General features: G+C 35.6%; 3 protein-coding genes across 3 annotated transcripts; all 3 read left to right on the top strand.

The window, feature by feature from the left end:
- The first annotated feature begins 1,694 nt into the window (after nucleotides 1-1,694).
- Nucleotides 1,695-2,732, top strand: LOC130725642 (wall-associated receptor kinase-like 10). Its single transcript, XM_057576856.1, has 2 exons — nucleotides 1,695-1,700; nucleotides 2,007-2,732. The coding sequence occupies exons 1-2, from the start codon at nucleotides 1,695-1,697 to the stop codon at nucleotides 2,730-2,732; spliced, it is 732 nt and encodes a 243-aa protein (XP_057432839.1).
- Nucleotides 2,733-3,545: 813 nt separating this feature from the next.
- LOC130726873 (wall-associated receptor kinase-like 22) lies at nucleotides 3,546-9,691 on the top strand. Its single transcript, XM_057578194.1, has 3 exons — nucleotides 3,546-4,519; nucleotides 8,037-8,090; nucleotides 8,274-9,691. The coding sequence occupies exons 1-3, from the start codon at nucleotides 3,622-3,624 to the stop codon at nucleotides 9,482-9,484; spliced, it is 2,163 nt and encodes a 720-aa protein (XP_057434177.1). The 5' UTR covers nucleotides 3,546-3,621; the 3' UTR covers nucleotides 9,485-9,691.
- Nucleotides 9,692-16,547: 6,856 nt separating this feature from the next.
- Nucleotides 16,548-19,727, top strand: LOC130722587 (wall-associated receptor kinase-like 1). Its single transcript, XM_057573358.1, has 3 exons — nucleotides 16,548-17,445; nucleotides 18,011-18,064; nucleotides 18,286-19,727. The coding sequence occupies exons 1-3, from the start codon at nucleotides 16,548-16,550 to the stop codon at nucleotides 19,494-19,496; spliced, it is 2,163 nt and encodes a 720-aa protein (XP_057429341.1). The 3' UTR covers nucleotides 19,497-19,727.
- The last annotated feature ends 289 nt before the right edge of the window (nucleotides 19,728-20,016 follow it).

The following is a 20,016-nucleotide window of genomic DNA, read 5'->3' as shown; positions in this document are numbered from 1 at the left end:
GAAGAAATGTATGGCTAAGATTGATTTATCTATAATCTATAAATTTACATATATGACCATAACAAAAATTTCACCCATGTGTATTAAATTATTAAATTACAATTTTACCCTCAAGGCTGCACAAACTCTCCCTTTATATAGTTTATAGAAGATAGATAGATAGATAGATGGATAAATAGATAGATGAATATTTACTTTATAAAATCACTATTGATGTGAGCAAGATTTTCCATTTTTGATTAACACATCCATAAAGAGTAGATTTAACAAAGTAGGTTAAGAAAATTAAAATAATCAATACCCGATGAAGAAGGAAGGTGAGGTGGAGGGTGACACGTGTTTTTAGGACTCAGCTCAGCATTCCTTTTTGAAATTCTTGTTCAAAGGTTAAGGAATAATGAAAGGATGAAGGTGGAGGGTGACACGTTTATTTCGAAAACTCAATTCCATTTTTTAAATTCTTGCGGAAAGAATGAGTTTTTCTCAGTCACAAGATTGTTCAACTCAGGTGGAAGGAATAATGTTATGTTCACACCTCTAATATGAAGTGGAGAGAGATGGAGGAGGAGAAAGATAAGAAGAAAAGAGAAAATAAGAGAGAGAAAGTATGAGATGTGATAGATGATAAAAGGAGAGAGATATAAATAAAAATGAGTAGAAATTAAATGTTTAAAAAATGAAATGTGTATATATCATTGTTGACTCAGGTGCGAAGGAATTCATGCTAAACATATATGACATGTATAAAAGGAATTTCTAAATTAGCAATACTGATTTAATGTGAGTTTGAATTTCTGTACAATTTCAGTCATATATTGTAGTTTTTTACAAAGTCATTATGTGAATATTTTTTCATTAATTGTATAAACAATTTTTGACCGGAATTCAAACACACGCTCAACTATTTTCAAGAGAATTGTATAAAAAAAAAAAACTATTTTCAAGAGAAGTGCTACTTTTTTCTGTTCTTGGATTAAAGTAAAGAGGCACAATTGCCACGAAGAGGAATATGACGAGTAGATCATTTGTCTCCTCTATGTGTCTCCTACCCTGTCTCTCCAATAAGAACATGACATGTTATTTAAAATTAACACATCAGCTTTCACACTTATTCACATTTAAACTCACTGTCATCTTCTTCACTCACCCAGCCCATTCAAAATTGAGATTTTTTTCACAAATTAAGCATATCTTCAAGAAAGAAACCCAGATTAAGCATAGAAGAGGAAGGGACTCAAGAACACCTTAAGATCTATGCAAAGAGCCCTCTCGTTCTCTCTTTCCTCTAACCCCGTCGAAGAGATATGTAGGGGAGGCAAACGACGGCGGCGAAGGTGCAAAGGACATGGGAGGAGACGGTGGCATCAGATCTGGCGACGGTGCTGCGGGCGGGTGGGGCCAAGGAAATGGGTTTAATGGGAAGGACAGTGACGAAGGTGTTAAGTGTGATGATATGATGATGTGGAAGTTTTTAATGATGTGCAAGTTTTGTAATTGGGGGGACAGGAAAAATGACAGGGAGAGGAGACAGAGGATTTGCACTCGAATATGACAACATATCACTTTGGAATCAAGTTCCTTAAATTCATTTCATCAAATTTACCAATAATAAATGTAGAACTATTTCTAAAAATTAATATTATTTATTAAGAATTTAGTGTTCAAATTTGAAAACTTACACATAAACTTATGGAATGGAGGTAAGAAACTTGATCTAAGTTTTATCGTACTGGATTATGGACTAGCTGCCCCAATAAAGGCTACAATTAACCTCAAAGAGGGACATAAATTTGGGTTAAGCATGGATATCAATTAGAAATAACTAAGGATGAACATTAAAATTATTATTAGCACGGAATATAATCAGTCTTGAGTCTTCACAATAAAATGAGCATGGCCACTAAAGCTCCGCTAATTGGATCTTCCGCTGCCCATGCAAGGCTCTGCAGTAGCATAATGACAAGTGATCCATAACAATCAATAAATTACCCATTCTGAATTAAAAGTCGCTACACAGTGAGTTCTCATCCCCATATACCATCACGGTACCCACTAGGGTGGGGAACTTGCACTCAATTGCATCTCAACCCATCTACAACCGAGATGTCAAATCAACAAATATATTGTTGGATGAAAAGTACAGGGCAAAATTAGCTGATTTTGGAGCCTCTAGGATAGTTTCTGTTGAAGCTACTCACCTCACCACAGTAGTTCAAGGAACTTTTGGATACTTGGACCCTGAATATTTTCATACTAGTCAATTCACAGAAAAGAGTGATGTCTATAGCTTTGGAGTGGTTCTTGCTGAACTTTTAACTGGTCAGAAGGCAGTGTCCTTTGCAAGATCCGGGGAATCCAAGAATTTAGCTTCATATTTTGTTCAGTGCATGGAGGATAATAGTCTTTTTGACATTGTTGACAAAAGAATCACAAAGGATGGGAAAAGAGAACATGTCATAGCAGTTGCTAATCTTGTGAAGAGATGCTTAGAGTTGAATGGGAGAAAACGACCAACTATGAAAGAAGTCACATTAGAATTGGAAGAGATCCGGAAATTGGAGAGGAAGTCTAGTAATGCAGAACAAAATCATGAAGAAGTTGAGGTTGTTGGAATTGAAGACTACCAACAACCTTGGACCGGATATTCTACAACATCAAATTCATTTCCAACTCTAAGCAGCGGAACACTCTCTCCAAACTCTGGGACTATGCATATTGTTGCATTAGAATAATTGATGAATTTTCTTAATTTTGTTGTCCATGTTTTAAAGAAAATTGTTTGGTTGGATATACTTCAGCTAACCACCAAAGACATTAGTGTTTAAAATTATTTATAGTATAACATAGCTAAGGAATTATCATGGGGTGCACATACTTCTATGAACTATGCTTTGAACGAGCCGGCAAAGCAAAAGCAACTTGCTGTCTCCACCACCAGCCTCATTGAAATTAACAGAGATGACCCGGGCATACTCAAACTCTGCCTTCAAATTTAATGTTTGTTATTCTTCCTCGAATTCAACCCTATAATGTTACTTATTCTTTGAAACTTAAAGCAAAATATTATTTAAGAATTATATCTCTTTGACGGAGTCTTTTTCGAATTGTCACTCATCTCGAATATGTCTCACCTTGTTTTTGGACCTTGTTGAGTTCCAACTTCCAACATAGTTTTCCTTACCTTAACCAAATTTGAATCTTTACCCTCCCCAAGACTTTCTACTGCAATGTATGTACCTTTGAAATCATCCTTGAAGTTCAACCCTAAAATGGTCATTAGTCTTTGATGACAAGTCTATCCTTTTATCTTCTCAAATTAAAAATTTTGATATTAGCATGGTAGAACTTTCTAAATAAAGCCAGATAATAGCAACACGTAATCACTTCAAGGTGTAAATAACTGAACATGCTTGGTCAAGAAGCTGCCGCCAGGCTTCTTATAGTACTATATTAGTGAAAGTTTGACCTGTCTTAAAAGTTGAAACAATCACATTCACATTACATTGTTATGATTATGAACACAGAACATAACAAATAGGCTTCTATATATATAATCAAGATAGATAGATACACAATCACACAAACCAGCAGGACTTTAAAATCACTTCTTTAACAACAACAATGTTTCTGCAACTTGCACCTTACATGATCGTTTTGATCATAGTCTCCATGTCTCCATTGGCATCTGCACAACTAGATTATCCAGACACGGTGAATCCCGATTGTAATTCAAGATGTGGAGGAGTAAGGATCGCCTACCCTTTCGGAATGGGGGATCCAACGTGCTACGCAGACAAATGGTTCGAAATAGAATGCAGAAACACCTCTCGACAAGGTTCAAAACCGTACCTGAAATCGATAAACCTGGAGATAAGTAACATCGATTCAGGATCAAGTTACTTGCACATCATGAACCCTGTTTTCCGGTGGAACTGCAACAAGAGCAGTGATGCTAAGCCAGAGGTGAATCTCACAGGAAGCCCTTTCGTGTATTCCAAGGATCGCAACAAGTTCACCGCCATCGGCTGCAACAAGATGGCATATTTGCAATCGAACGGATCCAAAGTTAGCGGTTGCGTCTCCCTCTGTGATCAGTATGATGACAGAGAGGCGAGCATCAACATGGCCAACGACGGTTGTCTTGGGAGGCTCTGCTGTGAGACTTCGCTTCCATCGTTCCTGGTGGAATTCAACGTGACGCTTGAAGATATGAAGAGTGGTGGTGATGGTGATGGTGATGGTGATCGGTGCAGTCAAGCTTTGATTGGAACAAGGAATTGGAACAGGGTATACTTGGGGTCTGATAACGAGTATCGAAGCATTCTTGACCTGGATGAGGATTATGTTCCAGCAATACTTTCATGGGCCGTTTTCAACTCGTCATCGTTCAAGCGACCTTCAGATGCTAACTGCACAGATGGTAGCTTGACTTTTCTTGCTACCAATAGAGTCCCAGGTTGGATTTGTGAGTGCTACATCGGCTTCTATGGCAATCCCTACATTGATCATGGTTGTATTGGTATGATCCCTTCGGCAACTCATAAATTATAGTCTTCCATTAATTAATTACTAGGTCATCTTTTGCTAATTATCATTGATTATTTTTGAGTTATAACAACAGCATATTTGTGCAACACTTTTTTTACTAGCAATATATTTGTTTCTCGGTTTATCTTTAGAATCAACTATCACATCACACACTCATGTTTCTTCTTTACTTTCTATTTGTGCAACACTTTTTTTACTAGCAATATATTTGTTTCTCTGTTTATCTTTAGATTCAACTATCACATCACACACTCATGTTTCTTCTTTACTAGGTCATCTTGGTGCATTGACATGTATAGTCTTTTTTTGAACTTGACATGCATAGTCTTTTTTTGAACTTGACATGTATAGTCAGTCTACTTTTAGTTTTTAATTTTATATTATAATTACTTATCTGATCTTTTCACTTTTCAAATAATTTGTTTTCAAAAATTTTTCAGAGAAATTTAAGCAATGTCTAAATTTATCATAATTTTAAGTGCATCTTATTTTATTTTCTAGCTCAATTTGTTATACATGCAATAATCCAAATTAAGTAGAAAAAAGTTTTTCATTTTTCAAATGAGTTTTTTGTTTTGTTATGGTGCAATGTTTGATTTATCACGACCCCGAATGATAGTTCAAGTGGTAGGAGCTAGAGTTTGGTGAGGGAGGTCCAGGGATCAATCCTTGAATGATGCAATTTTTGTTCTCTAGATTTATATCCCATTGGATTTTTCCTATGAAGGTTTTAATGAGACTCGGTCTCTAAATTTGCCATGCCAAGGGAAGGGGTAAGGCTCTTTAACCTAGATTTGGCCTATCGTGTTACCTCTTTGTCTATAAATAAAATTCTATCTTTTGTCAAAATAAAAAAACATAGTTATCTTATATACTAGGATTGTACCCCTATGCACGGAGAAACGATTCTATAATTTATTAAAATGAATTGAGCAATGTACATATTGTAGTCAAATGTTAGTTGTTAGAAATGTTAGTAAATTAATCCCTCATTCGGGTTCGAACCTGGGACCCTTCACCCCACCCAACCCTTATGTCCCTAGCTCTTACCACTTAAGCTATCTTTCGGGGACAGTTATTTTTATTGATATATTTACCACTATCACTATATAAGTATATATTAATCATTAATATATATATATATATATATATATATATATATTACACATAGATAGACTTATTTTATTAAGAGTAAAGTACACCCACCTCCCTCAAGGTTTGTTAGAATTACACTCCACTCCATTCTTATCTAAAATCTACCCCCCACCCATTTTATAGAGGCAAATTTAATGACGAAAAATATTCTTCATTAATAATTAGTTATTATTTAAATTGTTAATCAATAATTTCAAAAAATATTTTCAATATAATCCAATAAATTTAAAAATGAAAACATCACAGTCCTCCTCATTCTCTCAATCACGTTCTTCCTCCGTAAATTCACAATGCAAATTCTGCAATAGCACACCTGACCGGTTTACAAACCATATCTCGAACATAATGAAACATGCTTGTGTTTTCATATTTGGTAATAATTCAATTTTAATCAAAATAATCTCTTTATACCTCCAATTTTCAAAATTGAATTGTAGACCCAAAAAACAACACAAATGGGTGAAGAAAATAGAGAAACAAAATTAATAAATATGAAGTGGATCGGAGGTTATTAGAACCCAACGATGCGGTGAAGCACCGTTTTTAATAAAATCCAACAACATCTTAAACAAACAGAGCGTTCGCTCACAACTTAAAGGGGTGAAGTTCACAAGAATTAGTTGAACAAGTGACTTTAGGATGTGCGATTCACGTTCTGGGGTTCAGGTCGCAACAAAACTTTGAGGCATGGTGATGTCATGGGGTATCACATTCTGGGACAGTGACCGCCGTGTTAAAGGGAGCAAAGGCTTGGTGGTGACTGTTTGTGGTGAGAAATATGATTTGGAGATAGATGGAACGTTGACTTAACAGACAGGGTCGATGGTTTTTTTGAAATTTAATTCAGTAAAATTATTTTCATAAATTAATGTATGATAGTGTATATGCATTACATTTATTTAAATTTTAACTAATTAGTAATTATTTTTTATTAGTCACGAATTTATTTTCGTCACTAAATTTTGCCTTTATAAAAAATGGGGTGGAGTGTAGATTTTAAAAAAGAATGGGGTGGAATGTCATTCTTACAAACCTTGAGGGGGGTGAGTGTATTTTACTCAAAATTAAACTCTTAAAATATTCAGAATTAATCAATAAAATCAATAAACTTTCAACTAATTTTGGGCAAGCACTTGAGTTAGCTTCCAAAAACATGCTCTTTACTTACAGACCAAACAGATAAACTGGAGTTATGATATATACACACCTCTCCACTCCTTTTCCACCTTCATTTATATCTATTTCTCTTTTCTCTATCAATCAAATCATCTATCACATCTTTAAGTCAAACATAATAATTATAAAAACATTACCCAGTGTATGAAAAAATACGTACTGGGCCAAGAAGGTCTGTCTGACTCAAAGAACAGGAAAAAAAATATTTAATGGTTAATTATTAGTAGAAAGGAATACACATTTGACAAAAAAATGAATAATCTAAATTTAAATGAGAAACCCTAATCATAGTGATTTAGAGCCCCAGCCACCAGATCGGTGTGAATCAAAGGGCACGGCCACCAGATCGGAGCTTCCAGCCACAGAACTGAAGCTTCCCGTCACATGAAAGAATACGACTTTCCTCTTTTGTTTTTTGTTTCACCTATTCATCTACTGGAACTTGTGTTATTCAACCTCTTTTTAATTTTGCTGTAACAATCTTTGTCTAATTCTTGTTGTAATTTTTAATTTTTTTTAGGTAAATGTCAATCTCTTCTTCTGTCTCATTCTTCCTCTAATTCTGGGTTTGGGTTTGATAGATGAATGGATCTGATATGTAAACATATATATGTGATGCTCCATTTCCTTCTGCTTTATCTTGTTGCTTCTGCATCTCCACGTATCTGGAAAGAGGGGAGAAAGTGATGGGTGGAGTTGGTGGTGTCGTAGGGAATGGGGAAGACTGTCCATGAATGAACAGTTGAACAGTACAAAGCAAATTTCGACCAAAAAAAAATTGGCAATCTAAAATGAACAGTGATTCACAGTAAATCCTTCAACACGCTAATTATATGTAGTAGATTCATTTAAATGTTTTAACTAAGAAACATATACATACATGTTTTATTTAACATGTACGTTTTATACCCATATTTCACATGTACGATTTAACAGCTCAATTTGAATTAACTATTCAACCTGAACTAAAACATACATATATGTTAATATGTTAATTTAATTAGTTCCACCCGGTCCAACACCCCCACATTTTATTAATTTTTTTCTAAGGAAAACTACATGTATGAAGATCTAACCCGACTAAAACATGATTGTTTCCGTGAAAGATTAAATTAGAAAACTATACATCCTAGCTAACTTGTTTCTTGTTGTTTCAGCTTCACAGGGGAACTTCAACAAGAATAATCGGGCGAAGAAGTGGGCAATAGTAGGTATGTGTAAATTCATAAATAAATACATTAATGAAGACTGATAAATACAAGTTCATTACTACTTTTGATCAAACTTGCATGCATCCTAAAATAGAACCTTGTGAACTTGAATCTATATATGCACGTATTATGAGTTTGTAACCCCTCTTCTAAACTCTAATTTATCATCACAATTGTATACAGGAATTTCATCAGGTCTCGGATCCATCATTTTCATCCTTGGTCTGTGGTTCTTGAATAAAGTTGTGAGGAAAAGAATGAAAGAGAAACTCAAACAAAAATTCTTCAAGAAAAATGGTGGTTTGTTGTTGAAACAAAGAATGTCCTCTGGAGAAGTTAATGTTGACAAAGGAATACTCTTCAGCCTGAGAGATTTAAAGAAGGCCACTGACAACTTCAACACGAACAGAGTTCTAGGAAAGGGAGGCCAAGGTACCGTTTACAAAGGCATGTTAGTAGATGGTAGAATCATTGCAGTGAAAAAGTTTAAGGTGGAAGGGAACATTGAAGAATTCATCAACGAGTTTGTCATTCTTTCACAAATTAACAACAGAAATGTGGTCAAGTTACTAGGATGTTGTTTGGAAACAGAAATTCCCCTGCTTATTTATGAGTTCATTCCAAATGGTAATCTTTTCCAGTATTTGCATGATCAAAATAAGGACTTAAAAGTGACTTGGGACATGCGTTTGAGAATTGCCACTGAAATTGCAGGAGCTTTGTTTTACTTGCATTCAGTTGCATCTCAACCCATTTATCACAGAGATGTCAAATCAACAAATATATTGCTGGATGAAAAGTACAGGGCAAAGTTAGCTGATTTTGGAGCCTCTAGGATAATTTCTGTTGAAGCTACTCACCTCACCACAGTAGTTCAAGGAACTTTTGGATACTTGGACCCTGAATATTTTCATACTAGTCAATTTACAGAAAAGAGTGATGTTTATAGCTTTGGAGTGGTTCTTGCTGAACTTTTAACTGGTCAGAAGGCAGTGTCCTTTGCAAGACCCGGGGAATCCAAGAATTTAGCTTCATATTTTGTTCAGTGCATGGAAGAGAATAGTCTTTTTGATATTGTTGACAAAAGAATCACAAAGGAGGGGAAAAGGGAACATGTCATAGCAGTTGCTAACCTTGTGAAGAGATGCTTAGAGTTGAATGGGAGAAGAAGACCAACTATGAAAGAAGTCACATTAGAATTGGAAGAGATTCGAAAATTAGAGAGGAAGTCTAGTAATGCAGAACAAAATCATGAAGAAGCTGAGGTTGTTGGAATTGAAGACTACCAACAACCTTGGACTGGATATTCTACAACATCAAATTCATTTCCAACTCTAAGCAGTGGAACACACTCTCCAAACTTCGAGACTATGCATATTGTTGCATTAGAATAATTGATGAATTTTCTTAATTTTGTTCTCCATGTGTAAAAGGAAATTGTTTGGTTGGATATATTCAGCTAACCACCAAAGACATTTGTGTTTAGTAAAACATAGCTAAGGAATCATCATCGGGTGCGTCTCTTCGCTCTTTTACCATGATTGGCTTTTTTTATTCTTTTTCCATTATGCTCAGGTTGGCGAAGTGGGTGCACATCTTCGTTCTATATGTGAGAAATATTTCCAAAATATAAATTGGAAATACATTTGTTTTTAATGGTTATAATATTTTACGTTCGTTATAACGTCATTATGTTGGTAGTGGACTGGTGGATGGCTCATTAGTCACTTACTGGCGTGTCCCTGGTTCGAATCCTTGCTGGTACCGTTTTGCATTATTTTAATTTGAATATTCCAGAAATTCAAATTTTAAGCAAAAAGTTGCATCTGGTGGGTTTGAACACACGACCACATCCATAAGGCGCAATCCAAAGTGCATGGGCGTGTTTGCCAAGCGGACCAACGTGTCTATTTAGCATATATTCCGAACATTAATATAATAACCGTTTATGAGAGATCTCTTCATAATGAGATGTTCCTCTTCCCCAATGGATATTAACATCTCTATATAAAGAGATATTTGGACAAGGAAAATGAGACATAATTCTGATGCACGAAATTGGACTTCCTTTTGGTCAATTTCTCCTCCATTTACTATATGCTAAATCATCCTTAACTTCACTAATGCATGAGTGAAGTGTGAGAATCATACTTCTGTAAACTATTATCAAAGATACGCTTGGTGTGTTAGTGCAAACCACATCAAGGAATTCAAAGTATCCTGAAGGGAATTCGCCAGTTTTCTTATTTGCATCCAATACATATTAATTGGTGGGGGCGAATTGAACCTAAAGGTTAGTGCTTATGCACGCTTTGAATCTTCAAGTGATTATGTCATCAAGATTTTCATCAATCCAAGAGTTGCAGCATCTTCCCCAACAGATTATTTCCCAACAATCTTTAGGTTCAATTGTTCTTAATCAAGGGCTCCATCACTCAAAGTTATGGGGTCTAATTTTGTGAAATTGGACAAGTTTGATGGAGGAAAGTTCAACCGATGGCAGAAGAAGATGCAATTCCTTCTTACAATCCTGAAAGTGGTGTATGTTTTGAACACTACAAGATCATTAGAGAAGGAAAATGAAACCATGACTGAAACAAGAGGAAGATCAAATGGGATCAATTACACGTATGAATAGAGGTTAGTACCCCACAACATTCGTATTGTGTGAATACTATGAATTCTTAAGATCTGATATATCTTCTACATGCTTTAATATGATTAAGTTTACATGTGGTAGCAAAGCATGAGTTAGAGAATTTGTAGTTTTTCTTTAATGGTGATTTGATCCATGAATGATATCTTTTTTAAAGTTGGAGAATTAAGTAGAATTGATTTTTGTTTCATGGAAATGATAATATAAATCTATGATTATGTTTTTGAAACTCTTCAAGAGTTTAAGTAATGATTTCGCTGCATGATATATGATTATGTGATTAACATTAATATATGCAATTACTGGATTTGAATGAGAATTAAAGCATGATGGTTTGCACTCATTGAATGTATTATTGTGTGAATGTTTCATATGCTCGTATTGTGAAAACTATATATATTATGAATGCATTTAATAATTTCCATGATGCACGTTGTATTGAACGTTGGCCATGAATTGTGATTCAACGTTGACATTTGATAATACTGCAAGTTTCACCAGAAATTGAAAAAGTCGTGATTAAAGGTTAAAATAATTTCATTGATAAACAAAACAACATGAGAAACTGTGTTTCAGCGGCAGTGGTTCTTCCCTTGTAATAAGGGGGTGCGTATTCGAATCAGTTCCAGGCACCTTTCCTTTTGTTTTGAATTTGAAAGTTAAGAACTTAAAAGTTTTTATTAAGGTGTGGATTGGATTCGAACAAGGGACCTGTAGCAAATAATGAAACAATGAAACCACTGAAACAGATGGCATTTAATCTAATGTACTCCGTGTTAAACTAACATATCATAATGGGGGATGAGTAATCTTCCACCAAGATCCAAACTAATAGGTTGTAAATGGATCTTTAAAAGGAAAATGATAGTTGTTGCTATCATTGATAAATTTAAGATTGGACTTGTTGCTAAGTGATTTACACAAAATGAAGGTATTGACTATTATGATACCTATGCACCTGTTGCAAGAATTGCATCAATTAGAGTGTTGTTGGCTCTATCTTCTATTTATAAGTTTATAATCCATCAAATGGATATTAAGACAACTTTCCTAAATGGAGAGTTGGATGAAGATGTGTATATGAAACAACCTAAAGGGTTTGTTGGGTTTGTTATCAAAGGTCAAGTACATAAAGTGTGTAAATTGACTAAGTCATTATATGGGTTAAAACAAGCACCTAAACAATGGCACCAAAAGTTTGATCAAGTTGTGCTTGCTAATGGATATAAAATAAATGAATCTGACAAATGTGTTTATAGTAAATTTCAGAATGGAAATGTGTTATGATTTGTTTATATGTGGATGATATGTTAATATTTGGCACTGATTTAAATGAGGTAGAAAAGACTAAATCTTTCTTATCCAATAGTTTTGATATGAAAGATCTAGGTGAAGCGGATGTGATTTTAGGAATTAAAATCATAAGAAATGGTGAGATTATTGGCTTATCCCAATCTCACTATATTGAGAAAGTGCTTAAGAAATTTGATTATTTTGATTGCAAATCAGTTTCTACCCCCTTTGATTAGAATACTAAGTTACAACCACATAAGGGATGTCCTGTAGCACAACTTGAATATTCAAAGGCAATCGGATGTTTAATATATGCCATGACCTGTACTAGACCTGATATAGCATATGCTGTCGGTAGGTTAAGTCGGTATACATGAAATCCAAGTAAAGACCATTGAAATGCTGTTAATAGAGTATTGAAATACTTGAACAGGACAATTAATTATAGTTTGACCTATAATGGTTATCCTTCAGTTTTGGAAGGATATACAGATGCCAGTTGGGTAACTTATGTAGAAGATCATGCTTCCACTAGTGGATGGATCTTCAACCTTGGTGGAGGTGCAGTTTCTTGGGGTTAAAAGAAACAAACTTGCATTGCCTACTCCACCATGGTTGTAGGGTTTATTGCTCTTGCTGCATGTAGTAAAGAGACTGTATGACTAAGAAATTTATTGTATGAGATACTTATTTGGCAAAAACTAATGAGAAAAGTATCCATACATTGTGATAGTCAGTGCACACTATCAAAAGCATACAGCCAAGTATATAATGGAAAATCCAGACATATTAGTTTAAGACATAGCTATGTGAAGGATTTAATTTCAAATGGAGTAATCTCCATAGTGTTCGTAAGAACGAAGAAGAATCTTGCAGATCCTTTGACGAAAGGTCTGACAAAGGAAATGGTGTTGAATACATCATTAGGGATGAGTCTCAAGCCCATATCGAATTGATCACCAATAGTGGAAACTCAACTCACACTTAAGTAAAAGTAAGTCTTGAGTTCAATGGTGAAAGTACACTATAAGAGTGATTGCAAGTACTTAATTATCGATACATCCCAAAGAGTAGAAGTACTTGGACCATAAGAATAAAGTGGTAGGTTGAAGGATCTTCTTAATGGACATATAACATATATTTGTTGGAATGCATAATTATGGGTGCATTTCTGATATAGTCTACCTATATGAGAATGAAGTGGAGCCGCTTCATAGAGTTAAAGGGCTTGACTCTAAAATTCTCATGAAAAGGATATGTGACACAAGGCCTTATTGAATGTGTCAAATTTAAATTCTTTTGATAATACCGAGATTTCATGTGTAAGTTATGCACACTTATTCCATTGAATAGTTGGTTCAAAGCTTGTCTACCAATTTCTATTCGGGATAAGTGGAACCCATTTCTTACTAAGTAATAGTTCAAATCGTAAGATACCATTATCTGAAACCATGATATTTCCGGAAATATGGATTTAGCTATATTTTGTAAATGGTGGGGGATTGTGAGAAATATTTCCAAAATATAAATTGGAAATACATTTGTTTTTAATGGTTATAATATTTTACGTTCGTTATAACGTCATTATGTTGGTAGTGGACTGGTGGATGGCTCATTAGTCACTTACTGGCGTGTCCCTGGTTCGAATCCTTGCTGGTACCGTTTTGCATTATTTTAATTTGAATATTCCAGAAATTCAAATTTTAAGCAAAAAGTTGCATCTGGTGGGTTTGAACACACGACCACATCCATAAGGCGCAATCCAAAGTGCATGGGCGTGTTTGCCAAGCGGACCAACGTGTCTATTTAGCATATATTCCGAACATTAATATAATAACCGTTTATGAGAGATCTCTTCATAATGAGATGTTCCTCTTCCCCAATGGATATTAACATCTCTATATAAAGAGATATTTGGACAAGGAAAATGAGACATAATTCTGATGCACGAAATTGGACTTCCTTTTGGTCAATTTCTCCTCCATTTACTATATGCTAAATCATCCTTAACTTCACTAATGCATGAGTGAAGTGTGGGAATCATACTTCTGTAAACTATTATCAAAGATACGCTTGGTGTGTTAGTGCAAACCACATCAAGGAATTCAAAGTATCCTGAAGGGAATTCGCCGGTTTTCTTATTTGCATCCAATACATATTAATTGGTGGGGGCGAATTGAACCTAAAGGTTAGTGCTTATGCACGCTTTGAATCTTCAAGTGATTCTGTCATCAAGATCTTCATCAATCCAAGAGTTGCAGCATCTTCCCCAACAGATTATTTCCCAACACTATAGCAACCCTTACATTGCTGGAGGCTGCGTTAGTTTATATCATTGATCCGTCCAATACTCACATTAATATTTACTAATCATTATATAATATAACTAGTTTGAAATTTCACTAATCAAATGATAAAGCTTGTCATTTCACCATTGAATATATACTAGCAGTCGATCATGCCAATATGGACATGAATCAAAATTCGTAGGCTCCTTTGTACAAGCCAGAAAAACATTCTAAACTTCATGGCTACCAAACATTGAAGCATAGTTGAAAACCTAACCTTAATTCTTCATCTTCCTATTGATGTTGGATCACCCTATCTTCCTCTTTAAGTAGCAACAGCTTGTGGAGAATCATTTCTTTAAGTTTCTGAGTTGTATAAATTATTGGTTTTGGCACCAAAATCAGCAGCGCATGTGCTATTAGACTCAAAAGCAGGGGAGGGATTTTGACAGGGAAATGGGTTCCGTATGTTTAGAACTTGCACATTTTTGAACAATTCCTTTCTTGAGCCATATCAATCCAATAACTCAAAAAATCAACATCATGTTTACAAAAGGAAAATGGTCCAGTTTACATCATCCACCACCTAAACACTCATCACTTAACAGAATCATGAAACCATAAGCATTTCTACATATCAGAATAAAAAGCGAGACAACCGAGATCTCTTCCTTTCGCTCGGGTCTCTTCCTCTCCCGCACCACCCTTTGAATCTCGTGTCTTCCCTCTCTCTCGGATCATTCTCTCCTCTCGCATTTGGCCCCCTTTATTTTTCCTATTAGGCCCTCTTAACTTCTGGACCATAGAAGAGAAAGCATTTTGAGGGTTTTCTGTTACGCTTTTCACAGACTCGAGGAAGCGTTTGAGATTTAAACTGTAACGTTACGCTTCAGAGAGAAGTGCTACTTTTTTATGTACTTGGATTAAAGTAAAGAGGCACAATTGCCACAAAGAGGAATATGACAACATATCACTTTGCATTCATTTCATCAAATTTATCAATCATGTGATAACACATGTGGAACTATTTCTAAAAATAAATATTATTTATTAAGAATTTAGTGTTCAAATTTGAAAACTTACACATAAACTTATGGAATGGAGGTAAGAAACTTGATCTAAGTTTTATCGTACTGGATTATGGACTAGCTGCCCCAATAAAGGCTACAATTAACCTCAAAGAGGGACATAAATTTGGGTTAAGCATGGATATCAATTAGAAATAACTAAGGATGAACATTAAAATTATTATTAGCACGGAATATAATCAGTCTTGAGTCTTCACAATAAAATGAGCATGGCCACTAAAGCTCCGCTAATTGGATCTTCCGCTGCCCATGCAAGGCTCTGCAGTAGCATAATGACAAGTGATCCATAACAATCAATAAATTACCCATTCTGAATTAAAAGTCGCTACACAGTGAGTTCTCAAATCACTACCATGCAATGCATGTAATCTACTTGGTTTAACATCAGTCTTCATTTTTTAATTGAAAGGAAAATATTATTGACAGAGTATAGTATATGTAACAGATATTACAAATTTTACAATTACAACCGATATACAAATGGGTAACTTGGACTAGCTAGACTAATCTTCACATGACTTGTTTTAGACACTCCAAAGTGCAAGAAGCTTGTGGTGTGGGGGTTGGGTTGCCAGGGTTTGAAAAATCATGCACTTGAAGCTTGTGCAATTGTTTGTACTTGAGGTAGCCCAAGTCTAACTGGGCCAAACTGCTCCTCCAAACAATATCACCATTGCTATTTCACCAAAAGTCTCAGTGTTAGACAGCTTATTTGACTGGTTATATTCAACTTTTTTACTCCACATTTTTTCGTGTTAGACCAGAACTTTATCTTAGTCTCTCTTCTTAGAATTTTCTAAGCAAAGCCAGAAATTAGTAACACGTAATTACTTCAACGTGTAAATTATTGATTATACTTGGTCAACAAGCCGACATAAGTAAGTCTTCTTACTAGTAAAAGTTTGACTTATCCTAAAACAATGACTTCAACATTGACGTAAACACAGACAACAAATATGCTTCTATATAAACAAGATTAAGATAGAGACACAAACACAATCACACAAAACACCTGAAACTAGAATCATACGTGGCCGCAAAGGAATTAGTAACTATTGTCGGCGGTGAATACCCTGTTCTCATAAAAACAGCCGAAAGCCTGAAACTAGAATCACTCCTTAACTTAACAACAATGGTTCTGCAACTTGCATGTTTCATGATCATTCTGATCATCATTTTCTCCATGTCTCCATCAGCATCTGCACAACAAGATTATCCAAACACAGTGAATCCAGATTGTGATTCAACATGTGGAGATGTAACGATAACCTACCCATTCGGAATGAGAAATCCAACATGCTACGCAGACAAATGGTTCGAAATCGAGTGCAGAAATACCTCGCAAGGTTCAAAACCATACATAAAATCCATAAACCTGGAAGTAACATCAATGGATCCAGGTTCAAGCAACGTGTACATCATGAACCCTGTTTTCCAATGGAACTGCAACAACAAAACCAAATATTCAAAGCCAGTGGTGAATCTCACAGGAACCCCTTTCGTTTACTCAAAGGAGTTAAACAAGTTCACCACCATCGGTTGCAACAAGATTGCATTTCTGCAATCAAACGGGTCCAAAGTGAGTGGTTGCGTCTCACTCTGCGATGAATATGATGACAGAGAGGTTAACAGCAACGTAGCCTACGGCAGCGACGGTTGTGTTGGCAGATTCTGCTGCGAGACTTCGCTTCCGTCGTATCTGGTGGAGTATAACGTGACACTTGAAGAACTGACGAGTGGTGGTGGTGGTGGTGGTCGGTGTAGTCAAGCGTTGATTGGAACAGTGGATTGGAACAGAGTGTACCCTGAAACTGGTAGTGAAGAGTATCGGAGCTTTCGTGATCTGGATGTGGATTATGTTCGTGCGGTGCTTTCATGGGTGGTTTTTAACTCGTCGGCGGCGATGAAGACGCTGCCGGTTGGTAATAACTGCACTATGGCTGCAAATTCTCCATATAGAGGTTCTGGTTGGGTTTGTGATTGCTACACTGGTTACTATGGCAATCCATACATTGGTGGTGGCTGTATTGGTATGATCCTTCATTCCTTCCCCTTTGTAACTCATTGATTATTGAAATAATTCCATTAATTCATAATTTTTTTTATATTGGAAAGATAAATTATAATGCGAGAGATTGATCTCATGACCTTCCCCACCTCAACCCATAATTAAAGGGTTAAATAAAGTTTTGGTCCCTATATAATACGTTAAGTTTGAAAATGGTCCATCTCTAAAGCAAAGTTTGAACTCCCTGAGTTCAACTTAGTCTCTACTGTTTGAGAAATTACCTGGTTTTAGTCTCTATTGGAGATGTTAGTCTTGTGACCTTTGCTACATGGCTTCACCGATCCTACGTGTAATTGTTACATGACTACATCGATTCTTCCAGGGTTATGTTAATTAATGAGTAGGGACACAGGTCACCGAACCACCACCTCCACATCCACATGGACCAAAACCATTACCACATTTAATTATAATTTAACTAATTCCATCCTGTCACACATCCCACATTTAATTCAATTTCAATTTTATCTCTAAAACTCTATACATTTATTCTAAACCATAACCTAACTTTGTTCTTGTTTTTCCAGCTATACCGGGATTCTTCGAGAACAATAATCGAGCGAAGAAGTGGGCTATAGTAGGTATGTGTAAATTCATAAAAAAGAGTCCAGTAGCCGAAAGCATCATTAGCTTTAATTAATGAAGAGTGATAAGTACATGTTTATTGCTTTTGATCAAACTTGCATATATGATCTAGAGAAATTTCCATCTATGTACTTATTAATATCTTTGAACAAATATCTATTTCTGTATTTAGCAAATTGTAACCCCTCTTCTAATTTACCATCACAAATATATACAGGAGTTTCGTCAGGTCTTGGATCCATCATTTTCATAGTTGCTATGTGGTTCTTGTATAAAGTTGTGAGGAAGAGAATGATAGAGAAACGCAGACAAAAATTCTTCAAGAAAAATGGTGGTTTGTTGCTAAAGCAAAGAATGTCTTCAGGAGAAGCCAATGTTGACAAAGGAATACTCTTCAGCTTGAAGGACTTAAAGAAGGCCACTGACAACTTCAACATGAACAGAGTTCTTGGAAAGGGAGGCCAAGGTACTGTTTACAAAGGCATGTTAGTAGATGGTAGAATCGTTGCAGTGAAAAAGTTTAAGGTGGAAGGGAACATTGAAGAATTCATCAACGAGTTCGTCATTCTTTCACAAATCAACAACAGAAATGTGGTCAAGTTACTAGGATGTTGTTTGGAGACAGAAATTCCCCTGCTTGTTTATGAGTTCATTCCAAATGGCAATCTTTTCCAGTATTTGCATGACCAAAATGAGGACCTAAATATGACTTGGGACATGCGTTTGAGAATTGCCACTGAAATTGCAGGAGCTTTGTTTTACTTGCACTCAGTTGCATCTCAACCCATTTATCACAGAGATGTCAAATCAACAAATATATTGCTGGATGAAAAGTACAGGGCAAAATTAGCAGATTTTGGAGCCTCTAGGATAATTTCTGTTGAAGCTACTCACCTCACCACAGTAGTTCAAGGAACTTTTGGATACTTGGACCCTGAATATTTTCATACTAGTCAATTCACTGAAAAGAGTGATGTCTATAGCTTTGGAGTGGTTCTTGCTGAACTTTTAACCTGTCAGAAAGCAGTGTCCTTTGCAAGACCTGGGGAATCCAAGAACTTAGCTTCATATTTTGTTCAGTGCATGGAGGATAATAGTCTTTTTGACATTGTTGACAAAAGAATCACAAAGGAAGGGAAGAGAGAACATGTCATAGCAGTTGCTAATCTTGTGAAGAGATGCTTAGAGTTGAATGGGAGAAAACGACCAACTATGAAAGAAGTCACATTAGAATTGGAAGAGATCCGGAAATTGGAGAGGAAGTCTAGTAATGCAGAACAAAATCATGAAGAAGTTGAGGTTGTTGGAATTGAAAACTACCAACAACCTTGGACTGGATATTCTACAACATCAAATTCATTTCCAACTCTAAGCAGCGGAACACTCTCTCCAAAGTCTGGGCCTATGCATATTGTTGCATTAGAATAATTGATGAATTTTCTTAATTTTGTTTTCCATGTTTAAAAGAAAATTGTTTGGTTGGATATACTTCAGCTAACCACCAAAGACATTAGTGTTTAAAATTATTTATAGTAAAACATAGCTAAGGAATTATCATGGGGTGCACATATTTCTATGAACTATGCTTTGAACGAGCCGGCAAAGCAAAAGCAACTTGCTGTCTCCACCACCAGCCTCATTGAAATTAACAGAGATGACCCGGGCACACTCAAACTCTGTCTTCAAATTTTATGTTTGTTATTCTTCCTCGAATTCAACCCTATAAAGCAAAATATTATTTAAGAGTTATATCTCTTTGACGGAGTCTTTTTCGAATTGTCACTCATCTCGAATATGACTCACCTTGTTTTTGGACCTTCTTGAGTTCCAAGATAGTTTTCCTTACCTTAACCAAATTTGAATCTTTACCCTCCCCAAGACTTTCTACTGCAATGTATGTACCTTTGAAATCATCCTTGACTCGACAAAGTTCAACCCTGAAATGGTC

Source organism: Lotus japonicus, chromosome 6, assembly GCF_012489685.1.
Source record: "Lotus japonicus ecotype B-129 chromosome 6, LjGifu_v1.2".
NCBI lineage: Eukaryota > Viridiplantae > Streptophyta > Magnoliopsida > Fabales > Fabaceae > Lotus > Lotus japonicus.
This window is presented reverse-complemented; position numbering and strand designations above follow the sequence as displayed.

Bases quoted from the DNA above. Each gene is read 5' to 3' on its own strand.
- LOC130722587 (XM_057573358.1), top strand. From the start codon at position 16,548: ATGGTTCTGCAACTTGCATGTTTCATGATCATTCTGATCATCATTTTC. The intron at 17,446-18,010 runs GTATGATCCTTC...TTGTTTTTCCAG, and splicing joins CATTGGTGGTGGCTGTATTG to CTATACCGGGATTCTTCGAG. The intron at 18,065-18,285 runs GTATGTGTAAAT...AAATATATACAG, and splicing joins GAAGAAGTGGGCTATAGTAG to GAGTTTCGTCAGGTCTTGGA.
- LOC130726873 (XM_057578194.1), top strand. From the start codon at position 3,622: ATGTTTCTGCAACTTGCACCTTACATGATCGTTTTGATCATAGTCTCC. The intron at 4,520-8,036 runs GTATGATCCCTT...TTGTTGTTTCAG, and splicing joins CATTGATCATGGTTGTATTG to CTTCACAGGGGAACTTCAAC. The intron at 8,091-8,273 runs GTATGTGTAAAT...AATTGTATACAG, and splicing joins GAAGAAGTGGGCAATAGTAG to GAATTTCATCAGGTCTCGGA.